The sequence below is a fragment of the Oncorhynchus kisutch genome, linkage group LG29 (assembly GCF_002021735.2).
Source record: "Oncorhynchus kisutch isolate 150728-3 linkage group LG29, Okis_V2, whole genome shotgun sequence".
NCBI lineage: Eukaryota > Metazoa > Chordata > Actinopteri > Salmoniformes > Salmonidae > Oncorhynchus > Oncorhynchus kisutch.
This window is the reverse complement of record NC_034202.2, coordinates 39,308,190-39,331,855: the sequence shown is the minus strand read 5'-3', so window position 1 is coordinate 39,331,855 and position 23,666 is coordinate 39,308,190. Positions and strand designations below refer to the sequence as shown.

The following is a 23,666-nucleotide window of genomic DNA, read 5'->3' as shown; positions in this document are numbered from 1 at the left end:
GGTCAGAGTGTAGAGGAGGCAGGTAGCCTAGTGGTTAGAGTGTAGAGGAGGCAGGTAGCCTAGTGGTTAGAGCGTAGAGGCGGCAGGTAGCCTAGTGGTTAGAGTGTAGAGGCAGCAGGTAGCCTAGTGGTTAGAGTGTAGAGGCGGCAGGTAGCCTAGTGGTTAGAGTGTAGGGGCGGCAGGTAGCCTAGTGGTTAGAGCGTTGGGGCGGCAGGTAGACTAATGGTTAGAGTGTAGAGGAGGCAGGTAGCCTAGTGGTTTGAGTGTAGACGCGGCAGGTAGCCTAGTGGTTAGAGCGTAAAGGCGGCAGGTAGCCAAGTGGTTAGAGGGTAGGGGCGGCAGGTAGCCTAGTGGTTAGAGTGTAGGGGCGGCAGGTAGCCTAGTGGTTAGAGCGGCAGGTAGCCTAGTGGTTAGAGTGTAGAGGCGGCAGGTAGCCTAGTGGTTAGAGCGTAGGGGCGGCAGGTAGCCTAGTGGTTCGAGCGGCAGGTAGCCTAGTGGTTAAAGTGTAGAGGCAGCAGGTAGCCTAGTGGTTAGAGTGTAGAGGAGGCAGGTAGCCTAGTGGTCAGAGCGTAGAGGCAGCAGGTAGCCTAGTGGTTAGAGTGTAGAGGCAGCAGGTAGCCTACTGGTCAGAGCGTAGAGGCAGCAGGTAGCCTAGTGGTCAGAGCGTAGAGGCAGCAGGTAGCCTAGTGGTCAGAGTGTAGAGGAGGCAGGTAGCCTAGTGGTTAGAGTGTAGAGGAGGCAGGTAGCCTAGTGGATAGAGCGTAGAGGCGGCAGGTAGCCTAGTGGTTAGAGTGTAGAGGAGGCAGGTAGCCTAGTGGTCAGAGCGTAGAGGCAGCAGGTAGCCTAGTGGTTAGAGTGTAGAGGAGGCAGGTAGCCTAGTGGTCAGAGCGTAGATGCAGCAGGTAGCCTAGTGGTCAGAGCGTAGAGGCAGCAGGTAGCCTAGTGGTTAGAGTGTAGAGGCGGCAGGTATCCTAATGGTTAGAGCAGCAGGTAGCCTAGTGGTTAGAGTGTAGAGGCGGCAGGTAGCCTAGTGGTTAGAGTGTAGCGGCGGCAGGTAGCCTAGTGGTTAGAGCGTTGGGGCGGCAGGTAGACTAATGGTTAGAGTGTAGAGGAGGCAGGTAGCCTAGTGGTTCGAGTGTAGACGCGGCAGGTAGCCTAGTGGTTAGAGCGTAAAGGCGGCAGGTAGCCAAGTGGTTAGAGTGTAGGGGCGGCAGGTAGCCTAGTGGTTAGAGTGTAGGGGCGGCAGGTAGCCTATTGGTTAGAGCGGCAGGTAGCCTAGTGGTTAGAGTGTAGAGGCGGCAGGTAGCCTAGTGGTTAGAGCGTAGGGGCGGCAGGTAGCCTAGTGGTTAGAGTGTAGAGGCGGCATGTAGCCTAGTGGTTAGAGTGTAGGGGCGGCAGGTGGCCTAGTGGTTAGAGCGGCAGGTAGCCTAGTGGTTAGAGTGTAGAGGCAGCAGGTAGCCTAGTGGTTAGAGTGTAGAGGAGGCAGGTAGCCTAGTGGTCAGAGCGTAGAGGCAGCAGGTAGCCTAGTGGTTAGAGTGTAGAGGAGGCAGGTAGCCTAGTGGTCAGAGCGTAGAGGCAGCAGGTAGCCTAGTGGTTAGAGTGTAGAGGCGGCAGGTAGCCTAATGGTTAGAGTGTGAGGAGGCAGGTAGCCTAGTGGTTAGAGTGTAGGGGCGGCAAGTAGCCTAGTGGTTAGAGTGTAGAGGAGGCAGGTAGCCTAGTGGTCAGAGCGTAGAGGCAGCAGGTAGCCTAGTGGTTAGAGCGTAGAGGCAGCAGGTAGCCTAGTGGTTAGAGTGTAGAGGAGGCAGGTAGCCTAGTGGTCAGAGCGTAGAGGCAGCAGGTAGCCTAGTGGTTAGAGTGTAGAGGAGGCAGGTAGCCTAGTGGTCAGAGCGTAGAGGCAGCAGGTAGCCTAGTGGTTAGAGTGTATAGGCGGCAGGTAGCCTAATGGTTAGAGTGTAGAGGAGGCAGGTAGCCTAGTGGTCAGAGCGTAGAGGCAGCAGGTAGCCTAGTGGTCAGAGCGTAGAGGCAGCAGGTAGCCTAGTGGTCAGAGCGTAGAGGCAGCAGGTAGCCTAGTGGTCAGAGCGTAGAGGCAGCAGGTAGCCTAGTGGTCAGAGTGTAGAGGAGGCAGGTAGCCTAGTGGTTAGAGTGTAGAGGAGGCAGGTAGCCTAGTGGTTAGAGCGTAGAGGCGGCAGGTAGCCTAGTGGTTAGAGTGTAGAGGCAGCAGGTAGCCTAGTGGTTAGAGTGTAGAGGCGGCAGGTAGCCTAGTGGTTAGAGTGTAGGGGCGGCAGGTAGCCTAGTGGTTAGAGCGTTGGGGCGGCAGGTAGACTAATGGTTAGAGTGTAGAGGAGGCAGGTAGCCTAGTGGTTCGAGTGTAGACGCGGCAGGTAGCCTAGTGGTTAGAGCGTAAAGGCGGCAGGTAGCCAAGTGGGTAGAGTGTAGGGGCGGCAGGTAGCCTAGTGGTTAGAGTGTAGGGGCGGCAGGTAGCCTAGTGGTTAGAGCGGCAGGTAGCCTAGTGGTTAGAGTGTAGAGGCGGCAGGTAGCCTAGTGGTTAGAGCGTAGGGGCGGCAGGTAGCCTAGTGGTTCGAGCGGCAGGTAGCCTAGTGGTTAGAGTGTAGAGGCAGCAGGTAGCCTAGTGGTTAGAGTGTAGAGGAGGCAGGTAGCCTAGTGGTCAGAGCGTAGAGGCAGCAGGTAGCCTAGTGGTTAGAGTGTAGAGGCAGCAGGTAGCCTAGTGGTCAGAGCGTAGAGGCAGCAGGTAGCCTAGTGGTCAGAGCGTAGAGGCAGCAGGTAGCCTAGTGGTCAGAGTGTAGAGGAGACAGGTAGCCTAGTGGTTAGAGTGTAGAGGAGGCAGGTAGCCTAGTGGATAGAGCGTAGAGGCGGCAGGTAGCCTAGTGGTTAGAGTGTAGAGGAGGCAGGTAGCCTAGTGGTTAGAGTGTAGAGGCGGCAGGTAGCCTAGTGGTTAGAGTGTAGAGGCGGCAGGTAGCCTAATGGTTAGAGCGGCAGGTAGCCTAGTGGTTAGAGTGTAGAGGCGGCAGGTAGCCTAGTGGTTAGAGCGTTGGGGCGGCAGGTAGACTAATGGTTAGAGTGTAGAGGAGGCAGGTAGCCTAGTGGTTCGAGCGTAGACGCGGCAGGTAGCCTAGTGGGTAGAGCGTAAAGGCGGCAGGTAGCCAAGTGGTTAGAGTGTAGGGGCGGCAGGTAGCCTAGTGGTTAGAGTGTAGGGGCGGCAGGTAGCCTAGTGGTTAGAGTGTAGAGGCGGCAGGTAGCCTAGTGGTTAGAGTGTAGGGGCGGCAGGTAGCCTAGTGGTTAGAGCGGCAGGTAGCCTAGGGGTTAGAGTGTAGAGGCAGCAGGTAGCCTAGTGGTTAGAGTGTAGAGGAGGCAGGTAGCCTAGTGGTCAGAGCGTAGAGGCAGCAGGTAGCCTAGTGGTTAGAGTGTAGAGGAGGCAGGTAGCCTAGTGGTCAGAGCGTAGATGCAGCAGGTAGCCTAGTGGTCAGAGCGTAGAGGCAGCAGGTAGCCTAGTGGTTAGAGTGTAGAGGCGGCAGGTATCCTAATGGTTAGAGCAGCAGGTAGCCTAGTGGTTAGAGTGTAGAGGCGGCAGGTAGCCTAGTGGTTAGAGTGTAGCGGCGGCAGGTAGCCTAGTGGTTAGAGCGTTGGGGCGGCAGGTAGCCTAGTGGTTCGAGTGTAGACGTGGCAGGTAGCCTAGTGGTTAGAGCGTAAAGGCGGCAGGTAGCCAAGTGGTTAGAGTGTAGGGGCGGCAGGTAGCCTAGTGGTTAGAGTGTAGGGGCGGCAGGTAGCCTATTGGTTAGAGCGGCAGGTAGCCTAGTGATTAGAGTGTAGAGGCGGCAGGTAGCCTAGTGGTTAGAGCGTAGGGGCGGCAGGTAGCCTAGTGGTTAGAGTGTAGAGGCGGCATGTAGCCTAGTGGTTAGAGTGTAGGGGCGGCAGGTGGCCTAGTGGTTAGAGCGGCAGGTAGCCTAGTGGTTAGAGTGTAGAGGCAGCAGGTAGCCTAGTGGTTAGAGTGTAGAGGAGGCAGGTAGCCTAGTGGTCAGAGAGTAGAGGCAGCAGGTAGCCTAGTGGTTAGAGTGTAGAGGAGGCAGGTAGCCTAGTGGTCAGAGCGTAGAGGCAGCAGGTAGCCTAGTGGTTAGAGTGTAGAGGCGGCAGGTAGCCTAATGGTTAGAGTGTAGAGGAGGCAGGTAGCCTAGTGGTCAGAGCGTAGAGGCAGCAGGTAGCCTAGTGGTCAGAGCGTAGAGGCAGCAGGTAGCCTAGTGGTCAGAGCGTAGAGGCAGCAGGTAGCCTAGTGGTCAGAGCGTAGAGGAGGCAGGTAGCCTAGTGGTTAGAGTGTAGAGGAGGCAGGTAGCCTAGTGGTTAGAGCGTAGAGGCGGCAGGTAGCCTAGTGGTTAGAGTGTAGAGGCAGCAGGTAGCCTAGTGGTCAGAGCGTAGAGGCAGCAGGTAGCCTAGTGGTCAGAGCGTAGAGGCAGCAGGTAGCCTAGTGGTCAGAGTGTAGAGGAGGCAGGTAGCCTAGTGGTTAGAGTGTAGAGGAGGCAGGTAGCCTAGTGGTTAGAGCGTAGAGGCGGCAGGTAGCCTAGTGTTTAGAGTGTAGAGGAGGCAGGTAGCCTAGTGGTTAGAGTGTAGAGGCGGCAGGTAGCCTAGTGGTTAGAGTGTAAAGGCGGCAGGTAGCCTAATGGTTAGAGCGGCAGGTAGCCTAGTGGTTAGAGTGTAGAGGCGGCAGGTAGCCTAGTGGTTAGAGCGTTGGGGCGGCAGGTAGCCTAGTGGTTAGAGCGTTGGGGCGGCAGGTAGACTAATGGTTAGAGTGTAGAGGAGGCAGGTAGCCTAGTGGTTCGAGTGTAGACGCGGCAGGTAGCCTAGTGGTTAGTGCGTAAAGGCGGCAGGTAGCCAAGTGGTTAGAGTGTAGGTGTGGCAGGTAGCCTAGTGGTTAGAGTGTAGGGGCGGCAGGTAGCCTAGTGGTTAGAGTGTAGAGGCGGCAGGTAGCCTAGTGGTTAGAGTGTAGGGGCGGCAGGTAGCCTAGTGGTTAGAGCGGCAGGTAGCCTAGTGGTTAGAGTGTAGAGGCAGCAGGTAGCCTAGTGGTTAGAGTGTAGAGGAGGCAGGTAGCCTAGTGGTCAGAGCGTAAAGGCAGCAGGTAGCCTAGTGGTTAGAGTGTAGAGGAGGCAGGTAGCCTAGTGGTCAGAGCGTAGAGGCAGCAGGTAGCCTAGTGGTTAGAGTGTAGAGGCGGCAGGTAGCCTAATGGTTAGAGTGTGAGTAGGCAGGTAGCCTAGTGGTTAGAGTGTAGGGGCGGCGAGTAGCCTAGTGGTTAGAGTGTAGAGGAGGCAGGTAGCCTAGTGGTCAGAGCGTAGAGGCAGCAGGTAGCCTAGTGGTTAGAGTGTAGAGGCAGCAGGTAGCCTAGTGGTCAGAGCGTAGAGGCAGCAGGTAGCCTAGTGGTCAGAGCGTAGAGGCAGCAGGTAGCCTAGTGGTTAGAGTGTAGAGGCGGCAGGTAGCCTAATGGTTAGAGCGGCATGTAGCCTAGTGGTTAGAGTGTAGAGGCGGCAGGTAGCCTAGTGGTTAGAGTGTAGGGGCGGCAGGTAGCCTAGTGGTTAGAGCGTTGGGGCGGCAGGTAGACTAATGGTTAGAGTGTAGAGGAGGCAGGTAGCCTAGTGGTTCGAGTGTAGACGCGGCAGGTAGCCTAGTGGTTAGAGCGTAAAGGCGGCAGGTAGCCAAGTGGTTAGAGTGTAGGGGCGGCAGGTAGCCTAGTGGTTAGAGTGTAGGGGCGGCAGGTAGCCTAGTGGTTAGAGCGGCAGGTAGCCTAGTGGTTAGAGTGTAGAGGCGGCAGGTAGCCTAGTGGTTAGAGCGTAGGGGCGGCAGGTAGCCTAGTGGTTAGAGTGTAGGGGCGGCAGGTAGCCTAGTGGTTAGAGCGGCAGGTAGCCTAGTGGTTAGAGTGTAGAGGCAGCAGGTAGCCTAGTGGTTAGAGTGTAGAGGAGGCAGGTAGCCTAGTGGTCAGAGCGTAAAGGCAGCAGGTAGCCTAGTGGTTAGAGTGTAGAGGAGGCAGGTAGCCTAGCTGTCAGAGCGTAGAGGCAGCAGGTAGCCTAGTGGTTAGAGTGTAGAGGCGGCAGGTAGCCTAATGGTTAGAGTGTGAGTAGGCAGGTAGCCTAGTGGTTAGAGTGTAGGGGCGGCGAGTAGCCTAGTGGTTAGAGTGTAGAGGAGGCAGGTAGCCTAGTGGTCAGAGCGTAGAGGCAGCAGGTAGCCTAGTGGTTAGAGTGTAGAGGCAGCAGGTAGCCTAGTGGTCAGAGCGTAGAGGCAGCAGGTAGCCTAGTGGTCAGAGCGTAGAGGCAGCAGGTAGCCTAGTGGTTAGAGTGTAGAGGCGGCAGGTAGCCTAATGGTTAGAGCGGCATGTAGCCTAGTGGTTAGAGTGTAGAGGCGGCAGGTAGCCTAGTGGTTAGAGTGTAGGGGCGGCAGGTAGCCTAGTGGTTAGAGCGTTGGGGCGGCAGGTAGACTAATGGTTAGAGTGTAGAGGAGGCAGGTAGCCTAGTGGTTCGAGTGTAGACGCGGCAGGTAGCCTAGTGGTTAGAGCGTAAAGGCGGCAGGTAGCCAAGTGGTTAGAGTGTAGGGGCGGCAGGTAGCCTAGTGGTTAGAGTGTAGGGGCGGCAGGTAGCCTAGTGGTTAGAGCGGCAGGTAGCCTAGTGGTTAGAGTGTAGAGGCGGCAGGTAGCCTAGTGGTTAGAGCGTAGGGGCGGCAGGTAGCCTAGTGGTTAGAGTGTAGAGGCAGCAGGTAGCCTAGTGGTTAGAGTGTAGAGGCGGCAGGTAGCCTAATGGTTAGAGCGGCAGGTAGCCTAGTGGTTAGAGTGTAGAGGCGGCAGGTAGCCTAGTGGTTAGAGTGTGAGGAGGCAGGTAGCCTAGTGGTTAGAGTGTAGGGGCGGCAAGTAGCCTAGTGGTTAGAGTGTAGAGGAGGCAGGTAGCCTAGTGGTCAGAGCGTAGAGGCAGCAGGTAGCCTAGTGGTTAGAGTGTAGAGGCAGCAGGTAGCCTAGTGGTCAGAGCGTAGAGGCAGCAGGTAGCCTAGTGGTCAGAGCGTAGAGGCAGCAGGTAGCCTAGTGGTTAGAGTGTAGAGGCGGCAGGTAGCCTAATGGTTAGAGCGGCAGGTAGCCTAGTGGTTAGAGTGTAGAGGCAGCAGGTAGCCTAGTGGTTAGAGTGTAGAGGAGGCAGGTAGCCTAGTGGTCAGAGCGTAGAGGCAGCAGGTAGCCTAGTGGTTAGAGTGTAGAGGCGGCAGGTAGCCTAATGGTTAGAGTGTGAGGAGGCAGGTAGCCTAGTGGTTAGAGTGTAGGGGCGGCAAGTAGCCTAGTGGTTAGAGTGTAGAGGAGGCAGGTAGCCTAGTGGTCAGAGCGTAGAGGCAGTAGGTAGCCTAGTGGTCAGAGCGTAGAGGCAGCAGGTAGCCTAGTGGTTAGAGTGTAGAGGCAGCAGGTAGCCTAGTGGTTAGAGTGTAGAGGAGGCAGGTAGCCTAGTGGTCAGAGCGTAGAGGCAGCAGGTAGCCTAGTGGTTAGAGTGTAGAGGCGGCAGGTAGCCTAATGTTTAGAGTGTGAGGAGGCAGGTAGCCTAGTGGTTAGAGTGTAGGGGCGGCAAGTAGCCTAGTGGTTAGAGTGTAGAGGAGGCAGGTAGCCTAGTGGTCAGAGCGTAGAGGCAGCAGGTAGCCTAGTGGTTAGAGTGTAGAGGAGGCAGGTAGCCTAGTGGTCAGAGCGTAGAGGCAGCAGGTAGCCTAGTGGTCAGAGCGTATAGGCAGCAGGTAGCCTAGTGGTTAGAGTGTAGAGGCGGCAGGTAGCCTAATGGTTAGAGCGGCAGGTAGCCTAGTGGTTAGAGTGTAGAGGCAGCAGGTAGCCTAGTGGTTAGAGTGTAGAGGAGGCAGGTAGCCTAGTGGTCAGAGCGTAGAGGCAGCAGGTAGCCTAGTGGTTAGAGTGTAGAGGCGGCAGGTAGCCTAATGGTTAGAGTGTGAGGAGGCAGGTAGCCTAGTGTTTAGAGTGTAGAGGTGCCAGGTAGCCTAGTGGTTAGAGTGTGGAGGTGCCAGGTGCCCTAGTGGTTAGAGTGTAGAGGCAGCAGGTATCCTAGTGGTTAGAGTGTAGGGGCGGCAGGTAGCCTAGTGGTTAGAGTGTAGGGGCGGCAGGTAGCCTAGTGGTCAGAGTGTAGAGGCAGCAGGTAGCCTAGTGGTTAGAGTGTTGGACCAGTAACCGAAAGGTTGCTAGATCAAATCCCAGAGCTGACAAGGTAAAAAACCTGTTGTTCTGCCCCTGAACAGTTAACCCACTGTTCCTAGACCTGTTAACCCACTGTTCCTAGACCAGTTAACCCACTGTTCCTAGACCAGTTAACCCACTGTTCCTAGACCAGTTAACCCACTCTTCCTAGACCAGTTAACCCACTGTTCCTAGACCAGTTAACCCACTGTTCCTAGACCAGTTAACCCACTGTTCCTACACCGTCATTGAAAATAAGTATTTGTTCTTAACTGACTTGCCTGGTTAAATAATAAAAATATATTCAACCTAAGACCGTTTCTCTGCTTTTGATGTGACCATAGTGAGGTGGTTCTGTTGATGTAACCATAGTGAGGTGGTTCTGTTGATGTGACCATAGTGAGGTGGTTCTATTGATGTGACCATAGTGAGATGGTTCTGTTGATGTAACCATAGTGAGGTGTTTCTATTGATGTGACCATAGTGAGATGGTTCTGTTGATGTAACCATAGTGAGGTGGTTCTATTGATGTGACCATAGTGAGTTGGTTCTGTTGATGTGACCATAGTGAGATGGTTCTGTTGATGTGACCATAGTGAGATGGTTATGCTGATGTGACCTTTAGTGAGATGGTTATGTTGATGTGACCATGGTGAGATGGTTCTATTGATGTGACCATAGTGAGATGGTTATGCTGATGTGACCATAGTGAGATGGTTCTGTTGATGTGACCATAGTGAGATGGTTCTGTTGATGTGACCATAGTGACCATAGTGAGGTGGTTCTGTTGATGTGACCATAGTGACCATAGTGAGGTGGTTCTGTTGATGTGACCATAGTGACCATAGTGAGTTGGTTCTGTTGATGTGACCATAGTGACCATAGTGAGGTGGTTCTGTTGATGTAACCATAGTGACCATAGTGAGGTGGTTCTGTTGATGTAACCATAGTGACCATAGTGAGGTGGTTCTGTTGATGTAACCATAGTGACCATAGTGAGGTGGTTCTGTTGATGTAACCATAGCGACCATTGTGAGGTGGTTCTGGCCCTTGCGTATATTAGAGAAAGGCATTTTCCTGTGTTTTTGTACAGTGATCGTGTACAAGGCCAGTCATGTACGGCCGTAGATTAGCCCCTCACCCTTACATAAATCTGAGGTAACTGTAAATGTGTGTGTTCTTGCAATTGTGTGTGTGGGGGGGGGTATGCTAGTTAAGTGTGCCTTCTATTCTAAATAAATCACTGTGTCACCAGCAAAGCACCCCCAAACCATCCCACCACCTCTTCCATGCTTCACGGTGGGAACCACACATGCGGCGATAATCCGTTCACCTAATCTGCGTCTCACAAAGACACAGTGGTTGGAACCAAAAATCTCAAATGCCAAGAGTGTGCATAGCTGTCATCAAGGAAAAGGGTGGCTACTTTGAAGAATCTTAAATATAAATTTAATTTTGATTTGTTTAACACTTCTTTTTTTTGATAGAGTCCATCAGGATATCACAGGGTAGCTAGAGTCCATCAGTATATCACAGGGTAGCTAGAGTCCATCAGTATTTCACAGGGTAGCTATACCCATCAGTATACCACAGGGTAGCTAGACTCCATCAGTATATCTAAGGGTAGCTAGAATCCATCAGGATACCACAGGGTAGCTAGAGTCCATTAGTATACCACAGGGTAGATAGAGTCCATCAGGATACCACAGGGTAGCTAGACTCCATCAGGATTATACAGGGTAGTTAGAGTCCATCAGACCTGGTAGATACCACAGGGTAGCTAGAGTCCATCAGGATATCACAGGGTAGCTAGAGTCCATCAGGATACCACAGGGTAGCTAGAGTCCATCAGGATACCACAGGGTAGCTAGAGTCCATCAGGATACCACAGGGTAGCTAGAGTCCATCAGGATACCACAGGGTAGCTAGAGTCCATCAGGATACCACAGGGTAGCTAGAGTCCGTCAGGAAACCACAGGGTAGCTAGAGTCCATCAGGATACCACAGGGTAGCTAGATTCCATCAGGATACCACAGGGTAGCTAGATTCCATCAGGATACCACGGGGTAGCTAGAGTCCATCAGGATACCACAGGGTAGCTAGAGTCCATCAGGATACCACAGGGTAGCTAGAGTCCATCAGGATACCACAGGGTAGCTAGATTCCATCAGGATACCACAGGGTAGCTAGATTCCATCAGGATACCACAGGGTAGCTAGAGTCCATCAGGATACCACAGGGTAGCTAGAGTCCGTCAGGATACCACAGGGTAGCTAGAGTCCATCAGGATACCACAGGGTAGCTAGAGTCCATCAGGATACCACAGGGTAGCTAGAGTCCATCAGGATACCACAGGGTAGCTAGATTCCATCAGGATACCACAGGGTAGCTAGAGTCCATCAGGATATCACAGGGTAGCTAGATTCCATCAGGATACCACAGGGTAGCTAGAGTCCATCAGGATACCACAGGGTAGCTAGAGTCCATCAGGATACCACAGGGTAGCTAGAGTCCATCAGGATACCACAATATACCACAGGGTAGCTAGAGTCCATCAGGATACCACAGGGTAGCTAGAGTCCATCAGAATACCACAGGGTAGCTAGAGTCCATCAGGATACCACAGGGTAGCTAGAGTCCATCAGGATACCACAGGGTAGCTAGAGTCCATCAGAATACCACAGGGTAGCTAGAGTCCATCAGGATACCACAGGGTAGCTAGAGTCCATCAGGATACCACAGGGTAGCTAGAGTCCATCAGGATACCACAGGGTAGCTAGAGTCCATCAGGATACCACAGGGTAGCTAGAGTCCATCAGGATACCACAGGGTAGATAGATTCCATCAGGATACCACAGGGTAGCTAGATTCCATCAGGATACCACAGGGTAGCTAGAGTCCATCAGGATACCACAGGGTAGCTAGAGTCCGTCAGGATACCACAGGGTAGCTAGAGTCCATCAGGATACCACAGGGTAGCTAGAGTCCATCAGGATACCACAAGATACCACAGGGTAGCTAGAGTCCATCAGGATACCACAGGGTAGCTAGAGTCCATCAGGATACCACAGGATACCAGAGGGTAGATAGAGTCCATCAGGATACCACAGGGTAGCTAGAGTCCATCAGGATACCACAGGATACCACAGGGTAGCTAGAGTCCATCAGGATACCATAGGGTAGCTAGAGTCCATCAGGATACCACAGGGTAGCTAGAGTCCATCAGGATACCACAGGGTAGCTAGAGTCCATCAGGATACCACAGGGTAGCTAGAGTCCATCAGTATATCACAGGGTAGCTAGAGTCCATCAGGATACCACAGGGTAGCTAGAGTCCGTCAGGATACCACAGGGTAGCTAGAGTCCATCAGGATACCACAGGGTAGCTAGAGTCCATCAGGATACCACAGGGTAGCTAGAGTCCATCAGGATACCACAGGGTAGCTAGATTCCATCAGGATACCACAGGGTAGATAGAGTCCATCAGGATACCACAGGGTAGCTAGATTCCATCAGGATACCACAGGGTAGCTAGATTCCATCAGGATACCACAGGGTAGCTAGATTCCATCAGGATACCACAGGGTAGCTAGAGTCCATCAGGATACCACAGGGTAGTTAGAGACCATCAGGATACCACAGGGTAGCTAGATTCCATCAGGATACCACAGGGTTATTTATTTGGCCATTGCAATGGAACCAATGGAAAAAGTCCCAAAAGCCACCCCATGTTGACCTGTGCATTTGACCCCAGTATAGAGTCCATACTGACTTGTGTATTTGACCCCAGTATAGAGTCCATACTGACTTGTGTATTTGACCCCAGTATAGAGTCCATACTGACCTGTGTTGACCTGTGTATTTGACCCCAGTATAGAGTCTATACTGACCTGTGTATTTGACCCCAGTATAGAGTCTATACTGACCTGTGTATTTGACCCCAGTATAGAGTCCATACTGACCTGTGTTGACCTGTGCATTTGACCCCAGTATAGAGTCTATACTGACCTGTGTATTTGACCCCAGTATAGAGTCTATACTGACCTGTGTATTTGACCCCAGTATAGAGTCCATACTGACCTGTGTTGACCTGTGTATTTGACCCCAGTATAGAGTCTATACTGACCTGTGTATTTGACCCCAGTATAGAGTCTATACTGACCTGTGTATTTGACCCCAGTATAGAGTCCATACTGACCTGTGTTGACCTGTGTATTTGACCCCAGTATAGAGTCCATACTGACCTGTGTTGACCTGTGCATTTGACCCCAGTATAGAGTCTATACTGACCTGTGTATTTGACCCCAGTATAGAGTCTATACTGACCTGTGTATTTGACCCCAGTATAGAGTCTATACTGACCTGTGTATTTGACCCCAGTATAGAGTCCATACTGACCTGTGTTGACCTGTGTATTTGACCCCAGTATAGAGTCTATACTGACCTGTGTATTTGACCCCAGTATAGAGTCTATACTGACCTGTGTATTTGACCCCAGTATAGAGTCCATACTGACCTGTGTTGACCTGTGCATTTGACCCCAGTATAGAGTCCATACTGACCTGTGTTGACCTGTGCATTTGACCCCAGTATAGAGTCTATACTGACCTGTGTATTTGACCCCAGTATAGAGTCCATACTGACCTGTGTTGACCTGTGCATTTGACCCCAGTATAGAGTCCATACTGACCTGTGTTGACCTGTGCATTTGACCCCAGTATAGAGTCCATACTGACCTGTGTTGACCTGTGCATTTGACCCCAGTATAGAGTCTATACTGACCTGTGTTGACCTGTGCATTTGACCCCAGTATAGAGTCTATACTGACCTGTGTTGACCTGTGCATTTGACCCCAGTATAGAGTCTATACTGACCTGTGTTGACCTGTGCATTTGACCCCAGTATAGAGTCCATACTGACCTGTGTTGACCTGTGCATTTGACCCCAGTATAGAGTCCATACTGACCTGTGTTGACCTGTGCATTTGACCCCAGTATAGAGTCCATACTGACCTGTGTTGACCTGTGCATTTGACCCCAGTATAGAGTCCATACTGACCTATTTTTTATGTATCTGCCTGCTGGTACCATGGAACCAAATGGGGAAAGTCCCCAAAAGTATAAATTCCAGCTCACCTCAAATACTTTTCAAATGAGCTACTTGACACAGAGATGGAAGAGGAAGCCAGACAAATACTTTTCAAATGAGCTACTTGACACAGAGATGGAAGAGGAAGCCAGACAAATACTTTTCAAATGAGCTACTTGACACAGAGATGGAAGAGGAAGCCAGACAAATACTTTTCAAATGAGCTACTTGACACAGAGATGGAAGAGGAAGCCAGACAAATACTTTTCAAATGAGCTACTTGACACAGAGATGGAAGAGGAAGCCAGACAAATACTTTTCAAATGAGCTACTTGACACAGAGATGGAAGAGGAAGCCAGACAAATACTTTTCAAATGAGCTACTTGACACAGAGATGGAAGAGGAAGCCAGACAAATACTTTTCAAATGAGCTACTTGACACAGAGATGGAAGAGGAAGCCAGACAAATACTTTTCAAATGAGCTACTTGACACAGAGATGGAAGAGGAAGCCAGACAAATACTTTTCAAATGAGCTACTTGACACAGAGATGGAAGAGGAAGCCAGACAAATACTTTTCAAATGAGCTACTTGACACAGAGATGGAAGAGGAAGCCAGACAAATACTTTTCAAATGAGCTACTTGACACAGAGATGGAAGAGGAAGCCAGACAAATACTTTTCAAATGAGCTACTTGACACAGAGATGGAAGAGGAAGCCAGACAAATACTTTTCAAATGAGCTACTTGACACAGAGATGGAAGAGGAAGCCAGACAAATACTTTTCAAATGAGCTACTTGACACAGAGATGGAAGAGGAAGCCAGACAAATACTTTTCAAATGAGCTACTTGACACAGAGATGGAAGAGGAAGCCAGACAAATACTTTTCAAATGAGCTACTTGACACAGAGATGGAAGAGGAAGCCAGACAAATACTTTTCAAATGAGCTACTTGACACAGAGATGGAAGAGGAAGCCAGACATTTTATAAAGCTCCTTTTTGGGTTTCATATACAGTCGATTAACTAAGTAGACCAGATAAAAATCTATGGTAAATGGCCTGAGTAAAGACATCTTCATTTATCCACCATCTTTGTTTGACCTATAGCTTTGACCTATGTCATCTATGGCCTCTTCTTCTCTGTCTATGACCCCTAGCTACAGTATATGTGTGCATCATTATGAACAAGGCAGTTTAACCCACTGTTCCTAGGCCTTCATTGAAAATAATTTATTTAAATAAAGGTAAAATACTAAATATATACATACAGTGCACACATAAAAAAAGGAATTTGACACAAACTTAAACTACTTACCTGGTAAGCCAATCACAGGCTTTGTTGTTATGAAGGCCACATCAGTAAAGTTGTCCTTCCAATAAAAGGAATCTAAATAGTTACACAACTTTTAAAAAATGTAAATTGATGAACACTAGAGGGCAGTGCAGGACAAATTCTCTCAGGATTAATGATATAAATATATATATATATATATGTCCTGCACTGCCCTCTAGTGTTCATCTATGTAACGTCTCCTCTCAGTGTGTGACGCAAGTCTAAAAGGCCCTGTAACGTCTGTTGTTAACTCTCTCTCTCTCTCATTGTTCATCAGAGAAAGAGAATTGTGTTAACTGATCTCTCTGATTAGTCTATTATAACTTAACTTTCATAACTTTACATTTTTTTAAAGTTGTGTAACTAGATTCCTTTTATTGGAAGGACAACTTTACTGATGTGGCCTTCATAACAACAAAGCCTGTGATTGGCTTACCAGGTAAGTAGTTTAAGTTTATATCAGATACCTTTTTTTTTATGTGTGCACTGATCGAAAAAGAATCCAATCCAATCTGAAGGCCCCATGCAGGGTAACAGGGCCTACCAGTTACCTAGTAGATTGCCTAGGGTTACAAAGGGTCTATACATTTCAAACACACCTCACTGATTTCTTTGGTCAAAATGTATCTAATTCGATACAGTCCTAAACTAGTCTGTACCAGTGGTTCCCAACCTTTTTGGGTTATTGTACCACCAAATGAATGTACCCCTCCATGTGCATTTTATCAGTAGGCCTATGGCAGTGGAGGCTGCTGAGGGGAGGACGGCTCATAATAATGACTGGAATATGGTCAATGGAATGATATCAAACACATGAAAGATGTGGTTTCCATGGTTTCCATGTGCTTGATACCACTCCATTTGCTCCAGTCCAGACATTATTATGAGGCGTCCTCCCATCAGCAGCCGCCAATGGCCTAATGTCTCATGAGTCTTCTCAGTTACCCCCCTGTGGATAGGCCAAGGTCCTAGTACCCCTGGTTGTGAGTACCCGCCGGTCCTAGTACCCCTGGTCCTAGTACCCCTGGTTGTGAGTACCCGCCGGTCCTAGTGCCCCTGGTCCTAGTACCCCTGGTTGTGAGTACCCGCCGGTCCTAGTACCCCTGGTCCTAGTACCCCTGGTTGTGAGTACCCGCCGGTCCTAGTACCCCTGGTCCTAGTACCCCTGGTTGTGAGTACCCCTGGTCCTAGTACCCCTGGTCCTAGTACCCCTGGTCCAAGTACCCCCGGTCCAAGTACCCCTGGTCCTAGTACCCCTGGTCCTAGTACCCCTGGTTGTGAGTACCCCTGGTCCTAGTACCCCTGGTCCTAGTACCCCTGGTTGTGAACCACTGGTCTATTTATTTATTTAACCTTTACTTAACTAGGCAAGTCAGAAAGAACAAATTCTTATTTACAATGACGATCTACCCCGGCCAAACCATAACCCTGACAACGCTGGACCAATTCTGCGCCGCCCTATGGGACTCCCAATCACGGCCGGTTGTGATACAGCCTGGAATCGAACCCGGGTCTGTAGTGACGTCTGTAGCACTGAGATGCCGATCAACTCCGTAGCCCCTAATCTATACTACAGTGTGTGCACATTTGTCTCTCAATGTGTAGCTTAAATAAAATGTCACAATATAACAACCAATATGTTAATCTTATTGAAATATAAAATAAAAGTATCTATCCAAGTTATTCCTTGAATGAAAATGTTAGACAGGAGAGCATCCCAGGGTTCCGCCCACTACCTTAACCGGAAGTTTAGCTTTTGTTGTCACACTGGAAGAAAATGGCTGCTGCTGTGAGTTTTTTTTCAATGAAGGCACTGAAATAATATCTTGTTTCTTGCATTGGAGTTACGATCTATAATAATGCAACTCGTAAGGCAAGTCCATATTCTAATGTTTAAGATTGAAGCTTCTTCATGCGTTTGTGTCTCAGCCGTTGTATTGCTAGCTAACTTTGGCAGCTTCCCAAGAAGCAAGCTAGCGATGCTAACGTTAGCCGGCTAGCCAGCCAGCGAGCTTGTTGCTGTGAACAAATCGCTTGTCTGTGAGCATAAAACTATCATCAAGTTAACTGGGTTTCATTAAAAACAACGCTGTTCCGTCATAGTGTATGGATAGAAACTGGGTGACATTTCACATATTGTGCATCATTTAAGTTGATTATTTGCGAAATCGCCATACGAACATAATTAAATATTACTTAACACTTACCAACCCGATCAAACTGTCGGTGCCTGTCGTTTTGCTGCTGCTGTTGACTGTGTGTAGACTAGGTTTAACCCTGGCCGTGTGTGTGTGTGTGTGTACACAGGGTTTGAATGGTCGCTATATGGAGGTGACGGTGTGGGGCTAAGGACAGCTAAGTCTCCTGCTGACCATCACTCACCCAAATACCGGTTGGCAGACCACAATGGTAAGCATCCCTTCCACTAACCCTCTGTCCACCTATCCCTTAATATATATATCCATCTGTTTATCCCTCGATCCATTGATATATCTGTCGATCCAGCACTCTGTTTGTCTACGAACACTAACGGATGACTACTGTTCTATTTGCAGCAACACGTTTTGGAATATGCATTGGATCGGGCTGAGGTAAGACGTTGTCTATTTATTCTGCATGAACAAGGGGATTTCCAGTGTGTGTTTTGTCTATAGGTGTTTATACATCTGACGTTGATGTATTTCATCTTCTTCAGTACATTGTTGAAAGTGCCCGTCAAAGGCCAGCGAAGAGGAGAGCCTCATCCGGAGGGAAGAAGAGTTTATACCAGAAACTATACGAACTCTACATCGAAGAGTGTGACAAAGAACCAGAGCTCAAGGTAACCATGTAGAAGTCAGAGTAGGCCGTGTAGAAAGCATTTGACAGACCTAATCATTGGACCCATTGACCTGTAGCTTGTGTTCATCAGGGCACACCGTAGCAAAAATGTACACAACAGAAAACGAAAGCCAGGGTTCTTATTGGACAAGTTCACAACCAATACCATTTATTATTATTAATGATTTCCTGTTATGTGTAGAAGCTGCGTAGGAATGTTGAATTTAATCATTATTTGTAAACCAATACCATTTATTGTTATTAATGATTTCCTGTTATGTGTAGAAGCTGCGTAGGAATGTGAACCTACTGGAGAAGCTAATGTGTCAAGAGTCAGTGTCGTGTCTGGTCGTCAACCTCTACCCTGGCAACCAGGGATACTCCCTCATGCTCCGCGGCAAGAATGGATCTGGTGAGAGCCCTATCGATCAATCACTCTATCAATTTATCAAATATTCACAATTAAGTTATTTGTCATGCAACATGTAGCAAAGATACTTGGCTTAAAAACCCCAAGAGGCCCAAGGTAAACTCTGTCCTGCATAAATCGCTGCTATGTAGCTAGTATTGTAAACTCAGCCAAAAAAGAAACATCCTCTCACTGTCAACTGCGTTTATTTTTTAGCAAACTTAACGTGTAAATATTTCTATGAACATAGCAAGAGTCAACAACTGAGACATAAACTGAACAAGTTCCACAGACATGTGACTAACATAAATTGAATAATGTGTCACTGAACAAAGGGGGGGTCAAAATCCAAAGTAACCGTCAGTATCTGGTGTGGCCACCAGCTGCATTAAATACTGCAGTGCATCTCCTCCTCATGGACTGCACCCGATTTGCCAGTTCTTGCTGTGAGATGTTACCCCACTCTTCCACCAAGGCACCTGCAAGTTCCCAGACATTTCTGGGGGGAATGGCCCTAGCCCTCACCCTCCGATCCAACAGGTCCCAGATGTGCTCAATGGGATTGAGATCCGGGCTCTTCGCTGGCCATGGCAGAACACTGACATTCCTGTCTTGCAGGAAGTCACTCACAGAACGAGCAGTATGGCTGGTGGCATTGTCATGTCAGGATGAGCCTGCAGGAAGGGTACCACATGAGGGAGGGTCATGTCAGGATGAGCCTGCAGGAAGGGTACCACATGAGGGAGGGTCATGTCAGGATGAGCCTGCAGGAAGGGTACCACATGAGAGAGGGTCATGTCAGGATGAGCCTGCAGGAAGGGTACCACATGAGGGAGGGTCATGTCAGGGTGAGCCTGCAGGAAGGGTACCACATGAGGGAGGGTCATGTCAGGATGAGCCTGCAGGAAGGGTACCACATGAGGGAGGGTCATGTCAGGATGAGCCTGCAGGAAGGGTACCACATGAGGGAGGAGGATGTCTTCCCTGTAATGCATAGCTTTGAGACTGTCTGTAATGACAACCTGCTCAGTCCGATGATGCTGTGATTTGGGTTTGTGCCCATAGGCGACGTTGTTGCCGGTGATGTCTGGTGAGGACCTGCCTTACAACAGGCCTACAAGCCCTCAGTCCAGCCTCTCTCAGCCTATTGTGGACAGTCTGAGCACTGATGGAGGGATTGTGCGTTCCTGGTGTAACTCAGGCAGTTGTTGTTGCCATCCTGTACCTGTCCCGCAGGTGTGATGTTCAGATGTACCGATCCTGTGCAGGTGTTGTTACATGTTGTCTGCCACTGCGAGGACGATCAGCTGTCCGTCCTGTCTCCCTGTAGCGCTGTCATAGGCGTCTCATAGTACGGACATTGCAATTTATTGCCCTGGCGACATCTGCAGTCCTCATGCCTCCTTGCAGCATGCCTAAGACACGTTCAAGCAGATGAGCTGTAGTCGTAACAGTGTTTCTACAGGGCTGTAGTAGTAACAGTGTGTTTCTACAGGGCTGTAGTAGTAACAGTGTGTTTCTACAGGGCTGTAGTAGTAACAGTGTGTTTCTACAGGGCTGTAGTAGTAACAGTGTGTTTCTACAGGGCTGTAGTAGTAACAGTGTGTTTCTACAGGGCTGTAGTAGTAACAGGGTGTTTCTACGGGGCTGTAGTGGTAACAGGGTGTTTCTACTGGGCTGTAGTAGTAACAGGGTGTTTCTACAGGGCTGTAGTGGTAACAGGGTGTTTCTACAGGGCTGTAGTGGTAACAGGGTGTTTCTACAGGGCTGTAGTAGTAACAGTGTGTTTCTACAGGGCTGTAGTAGTAACAGGGTGTTTCTACAGGGCTGTAGTAGTAACAGGGTGTTTCTACAGGGCTGTAGTAGTAACAGGGTGTTTCTACAGGGCTGTAGTAGTAACAGGGTGTTTCTACAGGGCTGTAGTAGTAACAGGGTGTTTCTACAGGGCTGTAGTAGTAACAGTGTCGCTTTGTTTGATATACTATTCAACTGCCTAATGATTACAGTCTCTCTCTCTCCCCCATCACTCTCTCTCCCCCATCACTCTCTCTCCCCCATCACTCTCTCTCTCCCCCATCTCCCTCTCTCTCTCCCCCATCTCCCCCATCACTCTCTCTCCCCCATCACTCTCTCTCCCCCATCACTCTCTCTCTCCCCCATCTCCCTCTCTCTCTCCCCCATCTCCCTCTCTCTTTCTCCCCCATCTCCCTCTCTCTTTCTCCCCCATCTCCCTCTCTCTTTCTCCCCCATCTCTCTCTTTCCTCTCTCCCCCATCACTCTCTCTCCCCATCACTCTCTCTCTCTCTCCCCCATCTCCCTCTCTCTCTCTCCCCCATCTCCCTCTCTCTCTCTCCCCATCTCCCTCTCTCTCTCTCTCTCCCCCATCTCCCTCTCTCTCTCTCCCCCATCTCCCTCTCTCTCTCCCCCATCTCCCTCTCTCTTTCTCCCCCATCTCCCTCTCTCTTTCTCCCCCATCTCTCTCTCTCTTTCTCCCCCATCTCCCTCTCTCTTTCTCCCCATCTCTCTCTTTCCTCTCTCCCCATCACTCTCTCTCCCCCATCTCCCTCTCTCTCTCTCTCTCTCCCCCATCTCCCTCTCTCTCTCTCCCCCATCTCCCTCTCTCTTTCTCCCCCATCTCCCTCTCTCTTTCTCCCCCATCTCCCTCTCTCTTTCTCCCCCATCTCCCCTCTCTCTTTCTCCCCCATCTCCCTCTCCTCTCTTTTCTCCCCCATCTCCCTCTCTCTTTCTCCCCCATCTCTCTCTTTCCTCTCTCCCCCATCACTCTCTCTCCCCCATCTCCCTCTCTCTCTCTCCCCCATCTCCCTCTCCTCTTTCTCCCTCTCTCTTTCTTCCCCCATCTCCCTCTCTCTTTCTCCCCCATCTCTCTCTTTCCTCTCTCCCCCATCTCTCTCTTTCCTCTCTCCCCCATCTCTCTCTTTCCTCTCTCCCCCATCTCTCTCTTTCCTCCCTCCCCCCTCTCTCTGTAGACTCTGAGACGATCCGTTTGCCGTATGAGGAAGGCCAGCTGTTGGAGTACCTGGATGCTGAGGAGCTTCCTCCTATCCTGGTGGATCTCTTAGAGAAGTCCCAGGTGTGTGTGTTCCCTCTAACCCTCTGACTCCTTGTCCCCCCTCTGTCTCCTTGTCCCCTCTCTGACTGCTTGTCTCCTCTCTGACTGCTTGTCTCCTCTCTGGCTCCTTGTCTCCTCTCTGGCTCCTTGTCCCCTCTCTGACTGCTTGTCCCCTCTCTGGCTCCTTGGCCCCTCTCTGACTCCTTGTCCCGTCTCTGACTCCTTGTCCCCTCTCTGACTGCTTGTCTCCTCTCTGGCTCCTTGTCCCCTCTCTGGCTCCTTGTCCCCTCTCTGGCTCCTTGTCCCCTCTCTGGCTCCTTGTCCCCTCTCTGACACCTTGTCCCCTCTCTGACTCCTTGTCTCCTCTCTGGCTCCTTGTCCCCTCTTTGGTTCTTTGTCCCCTCTCTGGTTCTTTGTCTCCTCTCTGGCTCCTTGTCCCCTCTCTGACTCCTTGTCCCCTCTCTGGCTCCTTGTCCCCTCTCTGGCTCCTTGTCTCCTCTCTGACTCCTTGTCTCCTCTCTGGCTCCTTGTCTCCTCTCTGACTCCTTGTCCCCTCTCTGGCTCCTTGTCTCCTCTCTGACTCCTTGTCCCCTCTCTGACTCCTTGTCCCCTCTCTGGCTCCTTGTCTCCTCTCTGACTCCTTGTCTCCTCTCTGACTCCTTGTCTCCTCTCTGACTCCTTGTCTCCCCTCTGACTCCTTGTCCAGGTGAACATCTTCCACTGTGGCTGTGTGGTAGCCGAGGTCCGAGACTACAGACAGTCTGGCAACACTAAGATGCCCTCCTTCCAGAGCAGACACGTCCTGCTACGGCCCACCATGCAGGTAGGAACTAGCACTGCCTTCTACAATCATAGAAATATAATGTAAAGAGCAGACACCATGCAGGTAGGAACTAGCACTGCTTTCTACAACCATAGAAATAGACGAGGTAGAGCAGACACCATGCATGTAGGAACTAGCACTGCGCTCTAGAACCATAGAAATATAAGAGGTAGAGCAGACACCATGCAGATAGGAACTAGCACTGCTTTCTACAACCATAGAAATAGACGAGGTAGAACAGACACCATGCAGATAGGAACTAGCACTGCGTTCTGGAACCATAGAAATAGAAGAGGTAGAACAGACACCATGAGAACCATGAGGGGAGATAGAAACCAACTATGTTAGGGTGGCGGTGGTCATATGTAATCAGAATGACCGTTGATACTATATTCTGACCTTTGACCTCCCCAGACACTGATCTGTGACGTCCATGCCATGACCAGTGACCACCACAAATGGACTCAGGTGAGTTGCCGAGGTCATACAAACCTGATCACACCATCAAGATGGTAATACTGTTCTCATTCCTCTCCTCCTTTCATCTTCCCTTATCACCTGCCTCTCCCCTCTTCATCGATCTTCTCTCTCTCCCCCTCTCCTCTCTCCCCTCTCCTCGCTCCCCCTCTCCCCTCTCCTCTCTCCCCTCTCCCCTCCAGGATGATAAGTTCCAGTTGGAGAGCCAGTTACTGCTGGCCACAGCTGATCCTCTGTGTCTGGATCCATCTATCTCTGTCACCTGTACAGCCAACCACCTGCTCTATAACAAGCAGAAGATGAACACTCACTCTATGAAACGGTACACACAGAGAGACACACAGAGAGACACACAGAGAGACACACAGAGAGACACACAGACAGACCTGCAGACACAGAGAGAGACCTGCAGACACAGAGAGAGACCTGCAGACACAGAGAGACACACAGACACAGAGAGAGACCTGCAGACACAGAGAGAGACCTGCAGACACAGAGAGAGACCTGCAGACACAGAGAGAGACCTGCAGACACAGAGAGAGACCTGCAGACACAGAGAGAGACCTGCAGACACAGAGAGAGACCTGCAGACACAGAGAGAGACCTGCAGACACAGAGAGAGACCTGCAGACACAGAGAGAGACCTGCAGACACAGAGAGAGACCTGCAGACACAGAGAGAGACCTGCAGACACAGAGAGAGACCTGCAGACACACACACAGAGACATGCATACACACACAGAGAGACATGCATACACACACAGAGAGAGAGACCCGCAAACACACAGAGAGAGAGAGACCCGCAAACACACAGAGAGAGAGAGACCCGCAAACAGAGAGAGAGAGAGACCCGCAAACACAGAGAGAGAGAGACCCGCAAACACAGAGAGAGAGAGACCCGCAAACACAGAGAGAGAGAGACCCGCAAACACACAGAGAGAGAGAGACCCGCAAACACACAGAGAGAGAGAGACCCGCAAACACACAGAGAGAGAGAGACCCGCAAACACACAGAGAGAGAGAGACCCGCAAACACACAGAGAGAGAGAGACCCGCAAACACACAGAGAGAGAGAGACCCGCAAACACAGAAAGAGAGAGACCCGCAAACACAGAGAGAGAGAGACCCGCAAACACACAGAGAGAGAGAGAGAGAGAGACCCGCAAACACACAGAGAGAGAGAGACCCGCAAACACAGAGAGAGAGAGACCCGCAAACACAGAGAGAGAGAGAGATCCGCAAACACACAGAGAAAGAGAGACCCGCAAACACACAGAGAGAGACCCGCAAACACACAGAGAGAGAGAGACCCGCAAACACACAGAGAGAGAGAGACCCGCAAACACACACAGAGAGAGACCCGCAAACAACACACAGAGAGAGACCTACAAACACACAGAGAGATACCTAAAAACACGCTATGAGACACACAGAGACCTGTTTT

General features: G+C 50.4%; 1 protein-coding gene across 1 annotated transcript in view; it reads left to right on the top strand.

Moving 5' to 3' along the window:
- The first annotated feature begins 16,343 nt into the window (after window positions 1-16,343).
- Window positions 16,344-23,666, top strand: part of supt20 (SPT20 homolog, SAGA complex component) — a 30,209-nt gene continuing 22,886 nt past the window's right edge. The window contains 9 exon segments of the mRNA XM_031808726.1: window positions 16,344-16,412; window positions 16,931-17,032; window positions 17,179-17,214; window positions 17,319-17,444; window positions 17,729-17,855; window positions 20,840-20,943; window positions 21,629-21,745; window positions 22,160-22,213; window positions 22,405-22,544. Of these exon segments, the coding sequence (XP_031664586.1) occupies window positions 17,030-17,032; window positions 17,179-17,214; window positions 17,319-17,444; window positions 17,729-17,855; window positions 20,840-20,943; window positions 21,629-21,745; window positions 22,160-22,213; window positions 22,405-22,544 (707 nt within the window). The 5' untranslated portion in view covers window positions 16,344-16,412; window positions 16,931-17,029.